This window comes from Drosophila mauritiana, chromosome X (genome assembly GCF_004382145.1).
Source record: "Drosophila mauritiana strain mau12 chromosome X, ASM438214v1, whole genome shotgun sequence".
NCBI classification, from domain to species: Eukaryota; Metazoa; Arthropoda; class Insecta; order Diptera; family Drosophilidae; genus Drosophila; species Drosophila mauritiana.
In genome coordinates, this window is record NC_046672.1 from 7893428 (window position 1) to 7914258 (window position 20831).

The 20831-nt window shown below is 48.0% G+C and overlaps 6 protein-coding genes across 7 annotated transcripts in view; 4 read left to right on the forward strand and 2 right to left on the reverse strand.

Moving 5' to 3' along the window:
- Positions 1 to 837: 837 nt before the first annotated feature.
- Positions 838 to 2933, forward strand: LOC117148329 (testis-expressed protein 10 homolog). Its single transcript, XM_033315663.1, has one exon. It carries the CDS (start codon positions 932 to 934, stop codon positions 2846 to 2848), a length of 1917 nt encoding a protein of 638 aa, XP_033171554.1. The 5' UTR covers positions 838 to 931; the 3' UTR covers positions 2849 to 2933.
- On the reverse strand, positions 2879 to 4945 carry LOC117148330 (WD repeat-containing protein 46). The gene is made up of 2 exons (XM_033315664.1): positions 3155 to 4945; positions 2879 to 3092 (listed from the first exon to the last, which is right to left on the reverse strand). The coding sequence occupies exons 1-2, from the start codon at positions 4829 to 4831 to the stop codon at positions 2940 to 2942; spliced, it is 1830 nt and encodes a 609-aa protein (XP_033171555.1). The 5' UTR covers positions 4832 to 4945; the 3' UTR covers positions 2879 to 2939.
- A 147-nt stretch (positions 4946 to 5092) lies between these two features.
- LOC117148333 overlaps positions 5093 to 20831 on the reverse strand; it is a 41882-nt gene continuing 26143 nt past the window's right edge. The window contains exons 1-6 of one of the 2 annotated variants that reach the window (XM_033315667.1): positions 12429 to 13039; positions 10653 to 11435; positions 10294 to 10579; positions 6905 to 7081; positions 6108 to 6252; positions 5093 to 5821 (exon numbers count right to left, since the gene is read on the reverse strand). In XM_033315667.1, coding sequence (XP_033171558.1) covers positions 5436 to 5821; positions 6108 to 6252; positions 6905 to 7081; positions 10294 to 10579; positions 10653 to 11185 — 1527 coding nt within the window. In that variant the 5' untranslated portion in view covers positions 11186 to 11435; positions 12429 to 13039 and the 3' untranslated portion in view covers positions 5093 to 5435. Of the gene's footprint in view, positions 5822 to 6107; positions 6253 to 6904; positions 7082 to 10293; positions 10580 to 10652; positions 11436 to 12428; positions 13040 to 20831 lie in introns of those variants that run through there. The other variant, XM_033315666.1, reaches the window with a different exon arrangement.
- LOC117148331 (zinc finger and SCAN domain-containing protein 21) lies at positions 13593 to 15585 on the forward strand. Its single transcript, XM_033315665.1, has one exon. It carries the CDS (start codon positions 13702 to 13704, stop codon positions 15514 to 15516), a length of 1815 nt encoding a protein of 604 aa, XP_033171556.1. The 5' UTR covers positions 13593 to 13701; the 3' UTR covers positions 15517 to 15585.
- On the forward strand, positions 16074 to 18770 carry LOC117148328 (dynein regulatory complex protein 1 homolog). Its single transcript, XM_033315662.1, has one exon. It carries the CDS (start codon positions 16312 to 16314, stop codon positions 18541 to 18543), a length of 2232 nt encoding a protein of 743 aa, XP_033171553.1. The 5' UTR covers positions 16074 to 16311; the 3' UTR covers positions 18544 to 18770.
- On the forward strand, positions 19657 to 20830 carry LOC117148344 (zinc finger protein 239). Its single transcript, XM_033315679.1, has 2 exons — positions 19657 to 19851; positions 19920 to 20830. The coding sequence occupies exons 1-2, from the start codon at positions 19657 to 19659 to the stop codon at positions 20670 to 20672; spliced, it is 948 nt and encodes a 315-aa protein (XP_033171570.1). The 3' UTR covers positions 20673 to 20830.

Below are 20831 nucleotides of genomic sequence, written 5' to 3' on the forward strand. Positions count from 1 at the left end.
GCGATAGTCCGATAGGCTGACTGCATGTGTTGCTTAAATCAATTATTTATTTATTATTTAAAGCGTAAAGGGTTTTTTCTTTTAGATTTGGGCTTTGCTATGTAGACCCTACAATTCTCATTTAATAATAATAATAATACTTAATACTTTTGCAATTGAAAATTCTTGATTTATTTTCACTTATTCTTAGACAATGACTTCTCGTTTAAAAACAAAACCATCTTAAACATATAACTAACACGCTTTTCTATACTTTTAAAAGTTTATTACTCCACCCAATTATTTTAGTTATCTAGAACATTCTGCAGTTTGTAATTTCACCACAATTTGCAATGTCACATTTTATATCCTAAAAAGCTTTCGAGTTTTGAAGATTAATTTTTCCAGATTCTTATAGCTCTATATTTAACAATTTAAAAGAGATTTAAGACAAAATTATTCAAATTTTCTTAGATTTAGGAAATTGTAATATATGTTCGTAGACAAGAAGATTATGCAAGGATATTCAACTTAGTGATAGTTAGGAGTAATGTACTGCCTTGAAAAGAAATATACTTTTTAGGGATGGTTTTTAATTCTTTACGTATAAAATAGATTTATTGCTATGATATACTTTATGCTTTTATAAATAAATGAACATTAAATCAGGACAATAACTATATTTCATTGAGAACCAGATGAGTTAACATGAAACCATCACAGAGATTTTCCTTTTAAATTTAAATTAATATTTGACATAAATAAGAAGTAAAAAGCTTTCTTATTTTTTAAGTTATCTTTAAGATAAAAGGTTTTTTCAGTATATCTGGTAGATACTGTGCCTTTCATATTTACTTGGTCACACTGTCCACCACCAGTTGAGTTTCGAGCGCACATGTTTTGATTGTTTTTAATTCGCAATCCACCTCCGATATTCTGCCGAGCTGGAAAAATGGGAGGCCACCACAAGAAGAACCTGCGTGCGGAGAAGGCCAAGGTGAAGCTGAAGGGCGCCAAGCTGCCCAAGGGCCTGAACGTGACCAAGACGGACTTCAAGGTGCGCAAAATTGAGATTCGGGAGCAGCTGAAGGAGTCCTCCTACTCGGAAACTGGCCAGCGACATTTCAATCTCAAGGAGACACTGTCCCGACTGAAGCATCACAGTGTCAAGTTCCGCACTGATGCACAGCGCAATGTGCGCGACTCCCTGAAGTCCGGCAATGCGGACCATTTGATTGGTCATCTGAACGAGCTGTTCCAAGGAATTGCGGCCGGAGCTTTGGACATGGAGGGGTCGGCGCGAAAGGAATCATTCAAGACGCTTGATGTTCTGCTAGAGGCACTGCAGCCACAGGCAGTGGCGCCCTTCTTCCATGTCATAGCCACCTATTTGCGTTGCGCCATGACCCATGTGCTGCCCGCCATCCAGGAGGACTCGCTGCTCATGCTCGACGTCCTACTGCTGCGCGTACCACCGGCTTTCTTGGCCGAGCGGAGTGCCAGCACCATAATTGGCAACTTCATCGACATGATCTCCCGCGCCCGCCACGACAACGAGCGTTCGAATCGCACGTTGACATTGAACCTGAGTCAGGGTAAGCAGACGACTGTGAAGTGGCGCACCAAGGTGCTTATCCGTCTGCAGCAGATCCTCAGCACGCTAGTCACCTCGAAGACGGCAAAGCCAGCCGCTGCCCGTGTGGTTCACTTCGAGGAGATGCGTCCGCAGTACTACAATGTGCTGTGTCCCGTGCGCCAGGACAACCGCAATCTGCATGCCATCCTCAATGAATCCAAGCTAACGGCGGAGGGCACTCAACTGCATACGTATGTGGAGCAACTGCTACCACTTCTCCAGGACAACTGGATGGAGGTGCGGCCGCAGCAGCAACAACCTCTGCTCAACCAAGATGCGGCGGCCAGTCTGCATGTGGTGATTGGCCTAATGAGTCTGCTCTGGAACCTGATTGAGCAGCACGAGGCGGAGCACAGTACCACGGATCTAAGCGATTGGCTGAGGAAAAACTATGCCCAGAAGTTCCTGCTCAATTTTTTGGACAAGGACGGCAGTCGTTTTCCCTACCAACAGATACCTCTGGCAACCAAGAAATCCTCCAAGGAGAAGGGAGCCGTAGATGGCGGAGAGCTCTGTGTGCCACAAAACCTGGGTATTGTCCAGCTGGCCTGTAAGTTCTTTCCGACTCCCCTCGAGAGACAGACTCAAATGTTTGCGCATTTAATTGCGTACATGCACGAGACTTTGAAGCGCCTTAATTCACTGTCACCGGAGCAGCAGCTCTCACTGGTGGCTTCACTGCGTGCGCTGCTCTTCGAAAACGCCACATCGTTGATGAAAATCGTGGAGGAGCCGTTGACCAGCCTGCTGAGCGCATCCATTGAGGCATATGTGAGCCAACGATTCACCACACGCGAGGGCGTGGCCACTCGAGTGCTGAACCTTCTCTGCGAGATTGTGGAACGTTCCGATTTGTACACGCGCTTCGGCGGCGAACAGAGATTCACTCCGTTTCTGAGCTATCTGCCGCAACTGCTGCTGAAGCCAACAGTGGGTGAGAGTACGTTGCGAGCCATGGCCACGCTCTGCCGCCAACTGAATGGAGTCTTTATGACCGCTCTAGTCCGGTCTGCTCCTGAGATAGTCAGCCACTTGCATAAGCTGCAGATCACGGGCGACATCGAAGGCCAGGAGAAGTTCGAGAACCATAAGCGAGTTCTTAACTTGTTCTACTATGCCAGAGAATTGGATAAAGAGGGAAAACTGGAGCGTTCAGTTAAGCAGCTGGAGGAGCAGGTGGAGAGCAAAGGAATTGCCGATTACCTAAAGGCTGTACTGGGCTACGACTTGTGAGTCCCGTCCGCAATACACACAGTCAGACACTTTGTTTAGCTTCTAAGTTTAATGTATACATTATATTCCTCTCGCTTAAGACGAACTCTGTTCAGGTTTTCTGTTTTTTGAGTGGCTTGGGTTTGAAACGATCCAGAACGGAGCGTGGTGCCTTGGTCTTGGGCTTGCCCTTGGCACCCACCTCGTCGGTTGTGTGCTGCTTGATGACGTTCTTCTTGGCCTCGCGCACCTCGGCAATAAACTCCTGCGTGGCAAAGACTTGGTTATAGATGGGGGGCTAAAGAGTAAATTGTAGCTAGCACTCACCTTTCGCTTGGCATCCTTGACGATCTGTTTGTTGCGCGCCGCCTTGGCGGTGCCGCCACGCCCCTTCATCTTGTGGCGCGTTTTCATGTTGATGCGCGGCGCCTTCAAATGGAACAGCTTCCTCTTGGCATCGATCTTCTCCTGCAGCGTGGGCGCATCCACGCCAGTGATCTCTTGCGGATCCAGGGTGATCAGATCGGGCGGAATCTTTTCCAGCAGAGCGTGGACCTCGTGCTCGCGTCGTTGCTTCGAAGTCTCATACGGATTGTCTTCCATAGCATCGAAGTTTGGCTCTCCAGAGCCGGGCACCAATAGCGATTGGAAGCCCTTGGCCGTCGCCACACCGAGCACATCTTCGTACGGGCAGAAACGCAGCCCGTGGACAAAGGCATCGCAGCGCTGGCGGATATAAGGCAAGCGTGTTCCGTCACCCGAACCTCCGCCGGAGAGCAGATCCGAGTAGGTCTCCAGATAGGTGCCCTGCGATAGCGCCAGCATGCCACGTTGCGACACATCCAGTTCGTTGGCGGGCAGACGCAGCTGGAAATGAGTCAGCGGCTTGTCGTGCACCAGCATCCGAATGTCCCAGACTTTCACAGCCCTGTCCAAGCCAGCGGTGACCAAATGCTGGCCCTTGGGGTCCACCGCCAGAGCAGTCATGGCTGTCGAATGGCACAGCAGCTTGGCCAGCGGCTCACGCACCTTGGGCGACCACATGGACACCACGCCACGTCCGCCGCCAATGCAGAGTACACCATTTCTGGGATTGTGTCGCAGCATGCGTATATCGCCCAGTCCCGTGTTAAAGTTACCCACCAGCTCGCCAATGGAGACGTCCAGCCAGGAAGCATAGCCCGCACTGTTGCCGGCGGCCAGGAGGAAGTGGTAGGGCAGGAAGTCCAGGCGATTGACGCGATTCAGCCGCTTGATGCAATGCAGTTCGGTGCCCTTCTTGTCGTAGAAATAGACCCAGCTCTTCTGGGCCACCGCGTACATGGTGGGCACATGCAGCCACTGAACATCCTCGACGCTCTCCATCACATTGAATTCGCAGTGCAGACGCTTGGTCACCCAATCGAAGGCGGCCACATGACCGCGTCTGCCGCCGAGCAGCAAATGCCTGCCGTTCTTGGTGTAGCGCATTTGATACGGACCGAATTCCATGTTCAGGTTGAAGTGCTTGGCCGACGACTGGATATCCACATTCTCGGCAATCTGGGACTGCCTAAATTCGGCGGTGGTCTCGCCCTCATCTGCATCTAGCTGCCCAGCGGTTTCCTGGAGTAGGAGCTCTGTGCGGGCCGCCTGCTCGGTGGCATATTCGAGGTAGACCTCCTTGCGCGTCTGCTGCTGCTTGAAGTGCCGCGTTTTTACACCTTTCGGCTGCACTTGCTCGCCACGTGAGTACTTGTCGAGGGTCTCTTTGGGAATCGGGTTCTTCTTGGGCCTGGCCTCCAGCTCCTCTTTTGTGGGTTTGGCGGGAGCCTTTTGGGGACGCGGCTTCTTCGTTTTATTTAGCATACTGATAAAATCGCCAGTGAAATTCTGTCGGTTTTTGCTGAACACCTTTACATGTTTCAGATCGCCGTCGCCCGTTTCTGTGTCCTTTTGGCCGTCGAAGTAGCGTTTGTAGGGCGTCTTAGCCTTTGGGCGCCCTTTCGGCGCTACTTTCGTCATCTTGATGGATCCGCAAGGTGAAATTAACTTAAAAGCTGGCTTAAAACAAAAATAATTTGAATTTTGACAACAACGTGCACGTGCTGCTTCTTCTTCTTCAAATCAGCTGTTCCGCAGTGTGACCACGTGGCATTAGCGTTGTTAGCCAGATCAGCTTTAAATACTAAACAAATACCATATGTTCTAAAATTCTAATCATAGAGCGCGCAATTTGAAAAAGACTTTAAATGATATAAACATTAATGGTTTATATTAGAAGTACGTTTATTCCCAATTAAAACTTGTTCGTGGAATAAAAAAGGTAAACAAAATATAAAAATAAGACCTTAAAAGGAGCTTGAGTTTGATTTGGATGCAACTATGTTAGGTTTTTATTCTTAGATCTATGTAGATATTACATACAGCTACAGCGAAAGGACATCAAAACGCATTTTGGCCCCAAACCACTTGCAAAACGCTTTCAAGATCCTTTCGACCAACCGAAAAGTTACAGAACTACGCATAATATTGCTAAAGTTAGACCTTATTTTGGTGTACCACTCGTTAGACGATTACGTCAGTCTCTGGGAGGCGCCTCCACTAAATAACTCCGCCACGCAATCAATTAGTAGACACGGCCGTAGGGCAGGGTATTCGGATAGTAGGGCATCAGGAACTTGGCCCCGAAACGCGGCTGCGATTGCGCCGATTCGCTGCTGGATGAGAACATCGAGGTGCAGATCTCGGCCCGATCCCGATGCAATCGACTGCTGCTGTTCGACGTGCTCGTCCCGGCGATGCCCAGTCCCACTCCCAGACCCAGACTCAAGCCAGCTCCATGACGACGCTCCCGGCGACGCGAGCGTATCAGCGAGAAGATGGCCACCACCACGGCCACCAGGAAGATCAGGCCCAGAACGCAGAACGAGATGGCCAGCTTGGAGATGGACAGACAGAGCGTTCCCTCGCCGGGCATCACTTGGCCCCTCACATGCGGCGCATAATCCTCGCCTGAAATATGAGCTCACTTTACTATTGATCATGTTTGGGGTGTAAAATCTATACTTCAATGTACATATATCGCTACATTTATATAATTATATGATGAAAGCGAAAACCTCATGAAGGAATCCCCCATTACTTTGCAGCTTACAAGTAATTAGAGAAGGAAATTGAAATGTTTGGACTTTTGCACAGCACTTGGGTAGCAGCCGTGACTGGCACGCACTCCCACTCCCTGCCTGCCTCCCTCCCACTGCCACGCCCACAGATCCACCCGCTGGTGGCGTCCACTTACCGCTCATGTTGTGGCGCCTGTCGTAGCGCAGGCGGTCCACCTCGATTTGAGGAGCTGTCACGGCCAGCGAATTGAACACCTCGATGCGCGCCAGGTGCTGCTCGGCGCTCAGTGCCGGCGGAGGCGTCTTCAGGCGACAATTTAGCTGGAATCGTAAACACAAACATTGATTACCAGGTAGCTTACTCACTTAGCTCTTACTGATACGTGTTATTTTGCCCATTTCTTGTACTTTTCCCCATCAATATCTTTTGCTTATCAACATGCTCATCTTTCGAGTGGAGCTAGTGCATCGGCTGGTGCACCGGTGGCTCTAAGTGGGTATGTGGCTCCACTTGGCTGCATTTCGGTGCAATAACCACATTAATTAGCAGACGCAACAACACGCTACGCTGGGCAGCAGAAGAAGCGGCGGCGGTGGCAACACTTTCGTTTTCGTTGCAATTAATTGAGATGCATGCGAGCGGTGCATTTTGTCGGTACACAGCGAGAAAAAGGGGCTAGTTGCAATGATAAGTCAGCCACTTCCGTTTGGGCAGCAAATCAAGGCTGGCATAATTTACATACTCAAAAGTATGCAAGAGCGTTTACTACTAAATTTATAATATTTCTAGCTGATCTGCTTGTTTAAATAGATAAGTTAACAAAACTTGAGCTTGGGCAAAAGTATTTCAAAAATTAGAAAAAAAAGGATTTGAACTCGGAGCTTCGCCGCACTTCTGCCTTACGAACTAACCACCGCATTCTCGCAGTGCACCCACAGTGCGGTGTGTGGCACAAGTATTTGGGGTACTCACAGTCGGACACTTCCCCTTGCAAAGCTGCACGCCACAGCTGACGTGTAGGCGCTCGCGGTCCGGGAACTTGAAGGCGGGAAACGTGGCCGCGAACGTCCGCTCGACCAGGTCTTCCTCGTGCTGCTTGGACCATCCCTCCTCCGCCGGTCGGTGCTGGGTGTGCAGAGCGGGCATTACCTGGCCATGGCGGAAAATTAGTAGATTCATAGGCGATGCATGGCGAACAAGGTTGTTTTTTAAGTGGCAAAACCCAGTTGGGGGGTTTTCGGTTTCGTTTGCTTAAGAAAGTGGACTACTAAAGGTTCCCATTACTTGGTGCACTTATGTATTATAATGAGTTTAAAGTTTAAAGAGAACCCAATAAGATTTAAGAACTCCAGCGAACTGAGAACTTATAGAACCACCATTTGTTATGTCACATTTGCGGCCTAATCTGGGAATATGAACCTGTCTCCGTTTATGGTCACTACTGTCCCTGAACCCGAACTCCAACCAGTTGTGCGCTTTTCATGGCCCTCTCTTTTTTTATCGCCGGTTATACAATAATTCGGGTTGACAAAACACGGTCACTTCCGTTACGTATAAGTAATATGGTGCCATGGTACCACAGAGTAAACCCGCCCCACCAAGAAACCAGCGAGCAAAAGGTGGCAAAGCCAAGTTCAATGACAACAACGCCCGAGTCGCAAGTCGCAAGTTGCAAGTTGGTTCACGTTGTGGATATGGATGCTACATGTGAGTGGTATGATGCATGTGCGATCGCTGGAAACAGATGTATGGAATTACAAGACGCTGCGATTTACATCTCGCCATTGTTGGTGGTAACTAAAGCAAAAAGGGTTCAAGCAGGAAAAACGAATGTGGTATACCCTAACTGATATGATACAAACATTAGAATAGATAGAATCTCAACGGATACTAAGTGCATCTTAAATTTGATAGCTGCTGAGAGTTTCCGATTGATATAAGATGATTATATCCCAAGAGGGTATGTGAGAATCGAAGTATTCCAACCAAGACACGTTGATTGGCTTAGATGGCGCACCACAGTTTCAATTTACACGCCCAAGCACGTGTTTCCCAATGTGCGGGTGGATGTGAATGCGAAACCCGAGACAATAACGAGAAAAAGCAAATTGTTGCGGAAGTTCAAATGAGTTCACGTGCAGAAAGATTGTACGAATGCAAATGTAACAGCCAAACGCTTCCTCAGTGGAAGGGAAGGTAAGGATAACGCGGTGATTGCCATCACTAAAATGGAATAATCGAAATTCTTGACAGGATACACCGTTAATCGATAGATGCCATGGCTTCCATGGGGAACTTAGGGATGGGAGTTACACTAAATAGGGATCAGTAACTACAGTTTAGGCTTATTCTCCCTTTTAACGGTACCCCACCTGCACAGTGGGTCAGGTTCTAGAGATTCCATGGCGAAAAGTGGGTCACCATCATCGACGCCGTTTGCAGACAAAAGACGCGGTTTTTATTTCACTTTTCCTCCACGCTCTGACCCAGAAGTGTTTCTAAACCAAACAAATCAACCTGTGATGGGTGCGCGCATAAATTTGCAATCGCACTGGGGCGACTTGATGGAGAGGTAAAGAGCAAAATAATAGAAAATAGAAGGAAAAAAAGTAGAAAAAGGCACAGAAAAATAAAACAATAAACCAACGCGAAAGAAAATGAAATGTGCTAAAACGGAAGACAGCCGCCAAGAGCTGAACAATAAAACAAACATAAAATGCAAATGGTTTTCTTCGTGGGCTTGTATGTATGTATATATGTACATTTAAATATATACTATGTGTCTTCTAGCCCGTTCCGTTAAAATAAAACAGAAATTAAGCCGTGTGATTTTTCTAGCGCTACCCTGACCACCAACAACACAAAGAAGTAGCGAAGCGTCAGCCGGAGATTTGTTTGACCCATTTAAGGCCGCCTGGTCGTGAATGGATGAATGACATGTGCACAAAGCTGCGACGGCCGGCGACCGAAATGCAAATGCCTGGCAATGGCATTGCCCACTGTCGCACAGTGGGGCCAATCGTCGCAATCAAAGCACCAATTAATATTTAAATTATTTGCTAAGTAGGTTACTTGTTTGATCATACTTGTATGATTAATTATATAAGTTACTTGTATGATTTGAGGATTGAGCTTAAAGAAGCTTAACTCCTAGTAGGATATAAATACATATAACAAAATCTGTTATGTAAAATGTACCGCTCACATATTTACTATTAAGTGTTATTAAATTATAGCATATGCCTTTTTTCGAGCAAACACGAATTATTCGAATTGAAGTGGGTCTCGAACCCAAACTTCCTAGTATCACTTCCACTGTGTATTAGTTCCACTGTGCAGCGACTAAGTGGTTTGGTGGCGGGTAGAGGAAGATGTGGCAACCGCAACAGGGGCACGTCAAAATGCTAAACGATAAATATTTCTATGTATTTCACTGTTGGCTAATTGTTGTGACCTCCTAATTTACTCAAGAAGAACTGAAGATCTGAGGCGCTGGAGGAACCAGGGAACCCCTAGAATACTTAGCTCGTTCTTCGCATTCTTTCCCATTTCCCACTTTACCTAATGGTTTGGGCCAACCTAAGACGAGTTGAGTTGTTTGGGCCTGGTTGGCTGGGCAACGAAAACTGTTCTAACGATGATCGCGTAATTATGGCTAACAGTTTCGGTTTTGCTGCCGTTTGCCTCGCATTTATGGTCGGTGCTGTAATAACTGTTACACTTAATGAGCCAGGCTTAGTTTTGATCATGTTTTTTTTTTTTGTTTTTTTTGGCGGCTAAATATCCAGAAACATCTCCAATCAATGGGTTGTTCCATCTACTTGGATTTCCCTTTCGCAGCAATTAAGAAATCAGTGGCGAAGAATCGAATATAAAATGGTTTTTGTTTTACATTTTCGTCGTCTTCAAAATGCACTTAAAACGCATGCAAATTTATAGGGTATGTGAAGTTGATGCGTCTGTAACTATTTTATGATATTTCTTTTTAAATAAGTTTGAGAAATACTTCAGTTCTTCAGAAGACACTTTGTGAATGGATTGTTTTTCCCTATTGGTTAACCTAAAAGTTCTTGTTCTGCCCATCAGTTGGCCCAATATACCCTCTAGATTGATACCCTCTAGATGTCGCCTATAAAAATGAAAGTTAAATGCGATCAATCGCAGATCGCCCCACAGCATCGAGATCGTGGCTAATTAATGACTTTCCGTTCGTCTCGTCGCATCCAAGTTAAGTTTCTAACGGTCTGCTCTGGCGTAGAATGTCGCGCCGCCGGCGCACCTGTTACGCAAATGACCGATCCACCAGATACGTCTGTGTATATATATGCATATAGATAGCTTCAGCTGATCGCTTCACTCACCTGCTCGTCGATGGGACAGCCGCGGGCATCGAGTAATTGCTGCGTGGATTCGCCCAGTCCATCGAGTGCCGCACAGTCCACCACCCGCACTCCGATGTTTCCGGGCACGATGGCTCTCACCGTCAGGGTGGTGGCCACGCCCACCTCCACGGATCCGGTGCCATTGGGACCGCCCAATTCCAGCCAGATCCTCACGCGTGGCGTGTCCCGCTGCTGCTGGTTGATGGGTGAAGTGGCGCCAGGAGCTGGAGCTGCAGCAGCTGCCAAGGCTCGCATCCTGGCATTTCTACATATGTAACGCACAAAAAAAGAAGAACTTCTCCATCTTGTTACATTAACTAAAGCACTTGTAGCATTACCTATCGTGACCCTTTTCCTGTCGCAACACCGGAAGTGGCATGCCCATCGCATTGGCCGGCAGTTGGCACCTCACCGAGCTAAGGATGTCGGTGCTCTGGCGCAGCTTCTGCTCCTTTTGCAGCATCACACGCACCGTGTACTCCAGACTGCCGTCCTCGAGTGGCTCCGCCCTCACTCCGCATCCCGATGTTGGGATGCGCAGATGCAGACGCGTCGAGTCCTTGCCACGTGCGCGGCACTCCAGCGGAAAGTCCTTTGCGTAGAGTAATCCCCGAAAGGGACGGCTCAACTCCAGATGCATCTCGAGCAGCTCCCGGCTGCAGTTCACCTGCATCGCCTGGATTTGCATGGTCTTAGTGGCGGTGGTGGTGCTGGTGGTCGTATCGTTAATGAAATTTTCCGGCGTTCTGGTTGCCCAGGCAGCATGACACAGAAACTGCGGCAGATGCAACACTCCGATGGCGATGGCCAAAGGCAGCAGCTGGCCGAGATTGAAGGATGTGGACGCGGCCGAGACGCTGGAGGAGAACATGTTTCCGATTTCCCGTTTTCTACCAGTGGCAACGGCAAACCGCCCCGCCGATGATCAAAACCGCAAATGATAATGATGCCACTTGTTGCTGCTGTCTTTGGATGTTGCTGCTGTCACTAGATGTTGCTGCTGTTGCTGCTGTTGCTGCTGCTGCTGCTGTTGCTGCGGCTGGAAGCGACGACACCTGTTCGTGCGGCCGCGTGGCTAACTCTTAATTGGCCTACTCCCAGTCCAAGTTCGAGAATCTTGTCTGCGAAATGGAAATGCATTAGTTGCATACATAGCATAGCGATGATTTTGGGTCAAGTATTTAGGGGGCATGGTCTAATTGTTGCTGCTGGGCTTTCGTGTTTAAATGGGTTAACTAAAGTTAGGTAACCATTTAAATGGTAAAGCGAATAAGTACAAGAATATAAGCAATAGCTAGCTAATTTAAGCCTATCCCATATAGATGATTTTAATCAATTGTAAGGCTAATGGAAAAAGGGAAAGGGGCACAACGCTGTCACTTTATGTAATTTTTAATGGCCAAATAAGCGAGAGGCCAATCTGGGGAGCCCTTCCCTGCCCATTTTCGATGCCATGCGACGCGATGTGATGCCAATTCCGCGACGAAAGCGGGTCAAGTTTGTCCCATATTTGTTTGATTGGCTGGAGTCTATAAAGCAATGGAGCTGTGGAGCTGTGGAGCTGAAGATGTTGCAGCACGGCGAACAAATAAATAAATAAATAGATGCGATAAAGGCAAACACCGAAGCTTAAATCAACATCAACATAATGCGTTTGCAACTTTGCGTAATCCTATTTTGTGATGTTACTAGCTGGCAGCTCGTTGGTTATTCGCTTATTGTGCTCTCTATTTGTATTTGTGATTCCCATCTCTTATTAACTCGGCTGGGCATTGTAATCAGCCCAATTAACAATATAACTTGGACTCTACTTAAAAAGTAAATATACAAGTATGTATGTATATGTATGTATGCCCTTCACTCGTTTTGAGTTATTTGAAAATCAATGAGCTTATGTCCTTAGTCCTTAATCCTTCGAATTGAGATACTTAGCTTATTATTCTATATAACATGAGTGGTTACAAAAACTTATTAAACGTATACGATCCTTGCAGTTGATACTTATTTTAAATTGCACAGATAAGTTCATTAAATCGAAGTGTGATATTTTCTCCCCATTTGTTTCTACTCATAACTTGACATAGTTTCTTATGTATTACTGATATGACTCTTACCTTTTAGAACGAATTTAACATCCTTTTATTATCCCAATTTTAGCATTCTTAAAAATCTCGTGTTGAGCTTCTTCTCTTTTCCAATAACACTTTTATTATAAACAGTAAAAAAAAATCGAATTCCTTGCGCAATTATGCGGTCAATTTGAATTGCGAAAAAAGCAGAAGAACCGCAATTTTCAAATTGGTTAATTATCAGCTACTACGCATGCGCGCACTTCGCACGCTCCCAACGAACAGAAACAGTAAACACCGTAAAAAAAAGCAGTAACTGCTATTAAACAAGTGGATGAGATCGCGAAACACGCCCGTTTTGGATTGAAGAAGTCTCAAGAAGACAAGCGCGCGCCACCGAGTGTGCAGATGCAATGCACCGGGCCAATTCCGAGTCCAGAAGTTAGCCAAGTTAGTCGCGAGCGCAGACCGCAAAACAGTCAGTACGTACAACAACAACAACATCAACAACAACGAGGGAAGGGGCCAAAAGCGGCAAAAGACGTTGGCCGACGTCGCGCATGCGCAGCGATTTTTTTTCTGGCGCGCAAGCAGCCATTCAAATTGCGTGTTATCGATAATGCGCATGTATCGATATTTCGCGATATATTCATCGGCGCAATATTTTATTTATTTATTAGTTATGTTTTAGTAAAGGAAATACACGTATCGCACAGGCAATGATCAAAATTCAAATAGTGATATTCGTATTTCGCAGTTTTTTGATCAAAACAAAATGAATATTGGTCCAAATATGGAATGTCATACCTCGTTGAATTTGTAATAAAATTTCTAATCGAGTGGCATTTACAGCTCAAAATGTTAAATTTTCACCGATTTTTGTAAAAAATTATGATGTTACCCCTTACCAAAAATATGAAAATCTATAAAATTTTTAAAATTTTTGAATTTAGCAGGAAAGTTACAGGGACTTAGATTAGGCAAATAGCTGCACAAAACCGTGATTATTTTTGCTCTGCGACCATTTTAAGCCCAGTTATGTTAAATGTTTCGTTATAGTGAAGTCTTCAAATCTTCAAAAACACTGAATTCTCGCCGAAAATTCTTAATTTTCGCCACAAGAATATTTTGTTGTGTTTCAGTTTTTTAAGGAAGCATTTCTACAAAGCGAGTATTTTATTGGAAATTCCATCGATATCTGGTATCTGATAGTTGGTGTCGGCAAGCAACTGGCGACTGGTCACACTTGCGATTTTTTACGTTTTCTTTTGGCCGTATTCGTGCAATTTAATTAATTTATTCAGTTGATGTGACCAGGATGAGCCACAAACGCTGCCTTGCGATAAGCATGGACAAAGTGAACGAAGTAATCGAATTTGGGCTGCCGGGCAATAGCGATTACTTGGACGAAGACAACCGTGGGAACGTTCGCGTGATGAACACCAGCGATGATGCCACCTACGTGCTTCTGGACAACCTGGGCAACGAGTTCGAAGAGGACATCATCATCGTCAACGAGAATGGCGTGGAGAAGGAGATGTTGATGAGCAAGGAGCTGCACGACTATATAGTGGGCTCCCGGATGAAGGATTTGGCGGATGACGAACAGATGCCCCAGTTTCTGGTCAGAGAATTGGATATGAGCGAAGTGGGGGACTTGGTGGAGGTGGAACAGGAAGTGGAACAGGAGGTGGACTACGGCGACTACGAGCACGAACCTAGCTACGGCCATCCGCGCGATAACGAAAGGGAGGAAGAGGATCTGGATATGTATCCACCGTCGTCACCCTCGCTGCCACCATCGCCACCAAGGCCGCCGCCGCCTGTTGTCCAGCCCGCTAGCAAAGCTAGAAATTCTACCCGCCAGATCGCCTTACGCAGCTTTGTCAGCCAAAAAAACAACGACGACGATGATGGCAGCGTGAAGGATGTGAAGCCAAGCGAAAAGATGCTGGAGGAGTTCAAGGGACCACGCCGCTACATGCTTTTCGACGACCTGGTAGCCACCATTGTGGACTTTGACGAGGACAGCACACCCCTTGTGGAGTTCTCCATGATCAGCGACATCGTGGACGAGAAGCTGCCGGTTGAGTGCGGCATTTGCCCAGATGTGATGCACAAATCAAAGTTGTCCAAGCACCACAAGACCCATCTGGTGCCTGGCACCAATCGCTATGCTTGCATCTACTGCACGGAAACGTATCGCGACTGCAAGTACCTGGCCGGACATGCGCGACGCCACATGGGCATCCGACCATACGTCTGCGAACTGTGCACCCTATACTTTTCGACCAAGCAGGATTTGCGCGTGCACAATCAGCGCCGCCATCTGGAGAAGGAGCATATTTGCGAAGTGTGCGGCAAGACGTTCGCACAGAATACCCAGCTGAAGCGGCATCGCGAGGCGACGCACGAGAAGAAGCGGCGATTCCAGTGCCAGTACTGCCAGAAGGCCTATTACAAGAATTTCTCTCTGCAGGAGCACATCCGCAATGTCCACATGGGCAAGCGGCGGATGCTCAAATGCCCATTCTGTGGCATGCAGTGTCGCGATGCCCACAAGATGGCCCGTCATCGTAAGGAGATGCATCTGAGCCAGGGCACATACGTGTGCCATTTGTGCCAGGAGGAGTTCACCGACATCAGCTACTTCGATGCCCACAAGCGTTCGATTCAGTGCCGTAGCAACACGCGTCGCTTTGTGAAAGCGGATGGGAATCGTGAAGGATCCGATTCGGAATCCATTTCGGGTCGCAATATAGATGGCCAGGACGACGAATACGACGGCATGGGCCCCCTGCAGGAGGAGTACGACGAGGACGACGGCCTGTTGGTTGAGGACAATCAACCAGACGAGCAGGGCTCGTCGTCCAATCGCCAATATCTAGACGGGAGCGATCAACAGTATGTGCAGCTTTCGGATTACGATGACCAGCACCTGCTGGTGGAGAACGCAGTGGACGCAGAGGACGCCGGCGAGGATTTAGATGAGCTGCTAAACGAGGATGAATACTTTAACGCTGTCCAAGAGCATCACCAGCAGCAGGTGCTGCAGCAGTTTCATCATAGCCGAGGGCAGGACTACAACGACGGGCTGATATATGAAATCACCTTGAAGACTGAGGATAACTGAGTGCCGCAACTTCGCGCAAATTTTGTACATATATGGGTCGAAAGTAAATACTATATTGTAAATAATTCATTCGCTCGACTTTTTTTTTTGAATGGCGGTACCAAGTTTTTTGGTCGAATGCAACCCAGTGTCAACAGGGCCGCAGGGCTGTATTTCGAAGGGCATCAAGTTCGTATTGTTGATTGCAACCCAGGGATCAAACATCGCGCCTTTTGGTTGTACCAATGGGTCAATGGGTCATTGCGGTTTTGGCAATGGAATTTTCCACTCATTTTGCATTTAGCGAGGCCCCGGTGACGTCAGCATGGGTTATTCAGCAGGAGGAAGTGAGAGGGAAGTAACTTTAGTACAGCACTTATCGCTCGATTTCGATAACGATTATTTCGGGTGGAGATGAACTAATTTAAAAACTAAATGGATTTTCATATATTATATAGGTATTATTCAATGACTTATTGATAATTATTATTGACAAAATATAGTAAAGCAGTCATGAGACACTTTTTATTAAAAAAAAAAAGATCATGTATATTTGCACTTCTCTTGTTTGGCAACACTGATATGGCACCACTGACAACAGAAGTAAACAAACATAAAGACAACATTTCTGTTTATACCGGAAAAGTAGGCGCAATGAGCAATGGCCACGAAACCAAGGGAACGTGGGATCCTTCGATCAAACTTCTCCAGTCACACAACAAACCTCCACCTTGCTTTGGAGCAGAGTTGCCTTCAGAAATTACGCACAACAAAGCGATTCTCATCCAAATCTGGACCTGGCATATATTTTAAACAATGGACGACAACGAGGATGAACTGGAGGAGCAGCAGGAGATAGTCAGCGACGGCAGTGTCGAGGAAGAGGAGGAGGTGGAGCCTGATCTGGGACCAGTGGACAGTTGGGAGTCCTTTAATGACCGCATCGATGGCCTGATCTTTAACGAGCGATGCGACAAGTCGGTGAAGAAGTTGGACGAACGCCGGCTGGCGATACTCAACCGGGTTCGTCAGCAGTTCCGCGAGGCCCCGAAAGGCGTCGCCGAACGTTGCCAGGCCCAGAAGTCGCCCATTGACCAACGGCTGGAGTTGTCCAGCGAGCGATTGAACGAACTGGTACGCTTTGGCAAAGAGCTGGTGACCAATGTCCGGGTGGCCAACGAGCGAAGGGAGCTGAATCGCCGAATCTTCGAGGGTGCGCAGAAGAATCAGATAAATGTGAAGCTGCAACGCGAAAGCGTTGAGACAATGGCTCGTTTCGAGAACATTAAGGCGCGCTGGACGGAGCTGGAGGAGACCAACGAGCCGATGCTGCTGTGGGACCAAATCGAAGAGCAAAAGAAACGCATTGCCGAGATCATGGCACGCAAGGATGAGATGATATCTGCCTGCCAAGCGGAGGTGGACCGCATGAATGCCAAGTACGAGTTCGATCGCGAGCGGCAGGCCCAGGATCTTTGCTGTCTGGTGGAGCGCGTCGATCACCAGGTGGAGACGCTAAAGGAGGCCTACAAGGAGCACATCCAAATGCTGCGGCAAACCATCGAGGAGGAGCGGCAAATCTTCGCCGATAATGCGGTGGAGAAGTGGCGCACCTTCTTCGATGCGATGAATGCCAACTTTGACGAGAAGGCCAATTTGGTAAGGGCACGCGAGCAATTCTATGCTCGCCAAACCCAGCAGATCAACGAGTCCCAGGAGGAGCTGACCAAGAGCACTCGCATTCGGCTGGAGAAGGAGTGCGAGAGGCTCGAGCTGGAGCTGCGTCGCACGCGCGACAATGTGCTGATGAACTCCGAGAAGCTGGACTATAACTATCAAGTTCTCCAGAAGCGCAACGAGGAGAACGTGATCATTAACAACCAGCAGAAGCGACGGGTGGCCCGACTGCATGAGGCGATCGGACGCACCCGGCGTGGCCTGAAGAATCTTTACAACACGGGCAAGCGGAACATAGCCCGTCTTTCCTCGGACATCTACAAGCTGCACTCCAACATCAACGATATGGAGTCGAAGGCGCATCAGGCGAGGCTGAACAATCGTGAGAAGTTCGATCGCATCTGGGAGATCAACTACAAGGAACTGAACCTGCTGGTGGATCGGGTCTACCACATCGATCGCATCATACACGAGCAGCAGCTGGCCATGCCGTGGTCCAGTCCCGTGCCACCTATTCCGAACATCAACAAGGCGAAGAAGAAGCGCAATAACATTCTGGAGAAGTTTGACATGCGGATTGGCCGGGTTCCCAAGAACAGGGTGATGCCCAAGTCGAGCGTAAATTGCAAGCCGGATATTAAGGAGCTGCCGCCGGATTCTCTACGCTTGATGCGTAATCTCATTCGCAAGCTGTCCGATCGCGGCGGTTTCCTCATCGAGGAGCGCCTGCTAAAGATTCTTGAGCCGTATTCCGAGGAGGAAAAATGCCTGGTACGCATCGACAATATATTTGCGGCGTTGCGAATTCGTCATCTGCGTGATGTCAAGGAACTGACCAAGGTTTTCATGCCGTACACCTACTGTCCGAATTGCCAACCGCAGGGATTGAGTCCACGCAAGTGTGCCGAGGTGTTTATGAAGGATCAAAAGCCAAATCGGCTGCAGGGCACGGCGAGTGGCCAACCGGAGGAGAAGGAGCATAGGTCGACAGGGGAAACATTTCTACCCAAGAGCGAGGAGGCGGCCAAGAGATGCCACAATCACTATCTGGTCATGGAGCCGGCCCTCTGCCTGCACGCCATGAATCTGTTCACCTCCAAGATGCACAAAAAGATGTACGAACACGAACCGGGCAGCATTCTCAATGCGGTAAATCTTATTCAGATTACGGATGCAGAGATCCGTAATTTCTGGCGCCAGTTCTCGGCCTGCTTCCCGGCCTCCAAGTGCAAGCTGTGGAAGACCCTGGAGCACGGCCTGAACCACTACGTGGAGGTGCTCAAGATGCGTGTGCAGTACGATGCGGAAGTCGTCTTCTTGCGTCGCCAGAACGAAGAGTTGCGCCATCTGCTGCAGAAGTTCACCGTCTAGGTGGGATATCATTCAATTACAGCCTCAACTGCAATGCACACACATAATCCCAAGCAATTATTGTCCGATTTCACTGCAAACATGATAAATTATAATTGTGCCTAGTCTTGCTCTTTGACATTGCCATGGAAGTAGTTCAGAGACGTGGGCTCCCGGCTCCCTGCGCCATCTGAAAAGCTTGTATCACTCAAGAAGCGTGCAATAAAAGTATATTTTGATCATGAAAACTTTGGGGTTTTGAATATTAAAAACAATGAACCCCCTCAAAGTGAAATAACTCACTTTGTCCCGCTCTAAACTATGAATAGAGCTCTCTGATGACCGATATTATCATTAGTGCCTGGCATTGGAAGCTCTTTGATAACATTTGTATACTGCCATGGACAGTATGTGAGGGATTACCCCCCGAGCTAAGTCCACATAAGAATCACAATACTATATCTTTGCATATTTGCTCCACAAACTTGAACTGCCCATCCCCTTTAGAAATATTGCCAATGCCGTCCATGCTGCTCTGTCGACCTTAGATGTTTGATTTGCTTTTCATTTCATTTCGAACTTTGAGTCCGTGGGAACTAGTTGGCAATAGATGATCTCTACGACGGGGAATACCTTCGATCGCTTTCCTCGCACAGCTACCATTTCACTACTGGAAGCCAAACGATTAGGACTTGTTGCACTTGTGTCTTCTGCCTTATCAGGGCAACCCGATAAAGTTGAGCGGTGGACAAAAAAAATGATTATACCATATGTGAAAACACATATTTAGGGTAGTCGGCGTCCACGGAGGGATCGTCCAATTGGCTCAAAGTGCGCACCGCCAGCGTTTAAAGTGCAGACCGGGCTAATCGTTCATTTATGGACAAACTTTATGGACGACATTTCGATAAAATAATATACAAGCGCAACCGCAACCGCTTGTTCTATTGAATTCCATGGCCAACAACTACAACGGCGACCTGTAATAATATACTACATAATTAAACACGGCGTAATCTTATCGAGTCGTTCGGACTCCGTTGGCATTGCCTTCTATTTTCCTGCGGTAGCGGAAGTCTTGATCGGCAGTTGGCCAAACAACAGCAGTCCGAGCAAAAGCGGAGGACCATCATCATGCGATCCAGAGATCCCATATCCCAAATGGCAGACGCCACTTTTGCGGACGACGATCTGGATAACTATGGCGTTTGCCTCGAGGATTTGCAGCTGTTTGCCCAACTGGAGGATCTCTCCGGAGAAAGATTGCCAATGGAAATGGAGCTGCTGAATCCGCGCTCGGAATACGATCTATTGGAACTTGTAAATGGGGTGAGTTGAAGTTCCCAATGGTGAATTGCACATTGTTAATGAAACCATAATCAATCTCCTCCATTCAGGCTCTCCAGCAGCGAAACACCACGGAACATGAGCCACCAGACATGTGTAAGCCCAAGCGGACACCAACCAATAAACGCCTCCGAAGAGTTGGCAAGGATCACACCTGCGACGTATGCGGCAGAGGCTTCTCGGAAGCCTACAATCTGCGCATCCACAAGATGACCCACACGGACGAGAAGCCGCATGTGTGCGAGGAGTGCGGCAAGGGATTCCGGCAACTGAACAAGCTACGCATCCATGCAGTGACCCACACGGCGGAGCGGCCACACAAATGCGACATCTGCGGCAAGGGTTTCCGGTATGCCAACTATCTAACTGTCCATCGGCGCTTGCATACGGGAGAGAAACCATATCCGTGTTTGTCCTCGGACTGCCATCTCTCCTTTCACTCCATCCACGCGCGGCGCATACACACAAAGCTAAGGCATGCGGCGCCAACGGATACGGATCCCGAACATCCGCTGGCGGAGCAAGAGCAACGGGATACATCCGCGCTCAGCTTCACCTGCCCGGTTTGCAGCCGGGTCCTAACGGATCAGTGCTATCTAAGCATCCACCTGAAGCGGCACTACAACCAGCGCGACTTCCCATGCCCACAGCCGGAGTGCGGCAAGAGATTCTTCAGTGCCTCGGAGCTGAAGCACCACCAGATCGCCCACACCCAGCAGCGACCCTTCGCCTGTCCACTCTGTCCAGCACGATTTCTGCGCAAATCCAATCATAAACAGCACCTCAAGGTGCACGAGCGTTGACAGCTCGAGAGCACTTTGATTATTTTAGTATACGGTACGATTTCCCTGTTCATTCGAATCGAATTCCAGGCGAACCCGAGACTCGCCCCACCCTAAGCTGCTCCAGAAGGGGCTTGGGCTGCGCTTTCCATTCAATATAAGTGTTTATTTATATACGAT

Excerpts from the sequence above, each read along its gene's own strand:
- LOC117148329 (XM_033315663.1), top strand. The coding sequence starts at position 932 with ATGGGAGGCCACCACAAGAAGAACCTGCGTGCGGAGAAGGCCAAGGTG.
- LOC117148330 (XM_033315664.1), bottom strand. The coding sequence starts at position 4,831 with ATGACGAAAGTAGCGCCGAAAGGGCGCCCAAAGGCTAAGACGCCCTAC. Across the intron at positions 3,093-3,154 it reads TCAAGGATGCCAAGCGAAAG|GAGTTTATTGCCGAGGTGCG; the intron begins GTGAGTGCTAGC and ends TTTGCCACGCAG.
- LOC117148331 (XM_033315665.1), top strand. The coding sequence starts at position 13,702 with ATGAGCCACAAACGCTGCCTTGCGATAAGCATGGACAAAGTGAACGAA.
- LOC117148328 (XM_033315662.1), top strand. The coding sequence starts at position 16,312 with ATGGACGACAACGAGGATGAACTGGAGGAGCAGCAGGAGATAGTCAGC.
- LOC117148344 (XM_033315679.1), top strand. The coding sequence starts at position 19,657 with ATGCGATCCAGAGATCCCATATCCCAAATGGCAGACGCCACTTTTGCG. Across the intron at positions 19,852-19,919 it reads TATTGGAACTTGTAAATGGG|GCTCTCCAGCAGCGAAACAC; the intron begins GTGAGTTGAAGT and ends TCCTCCATTCAG.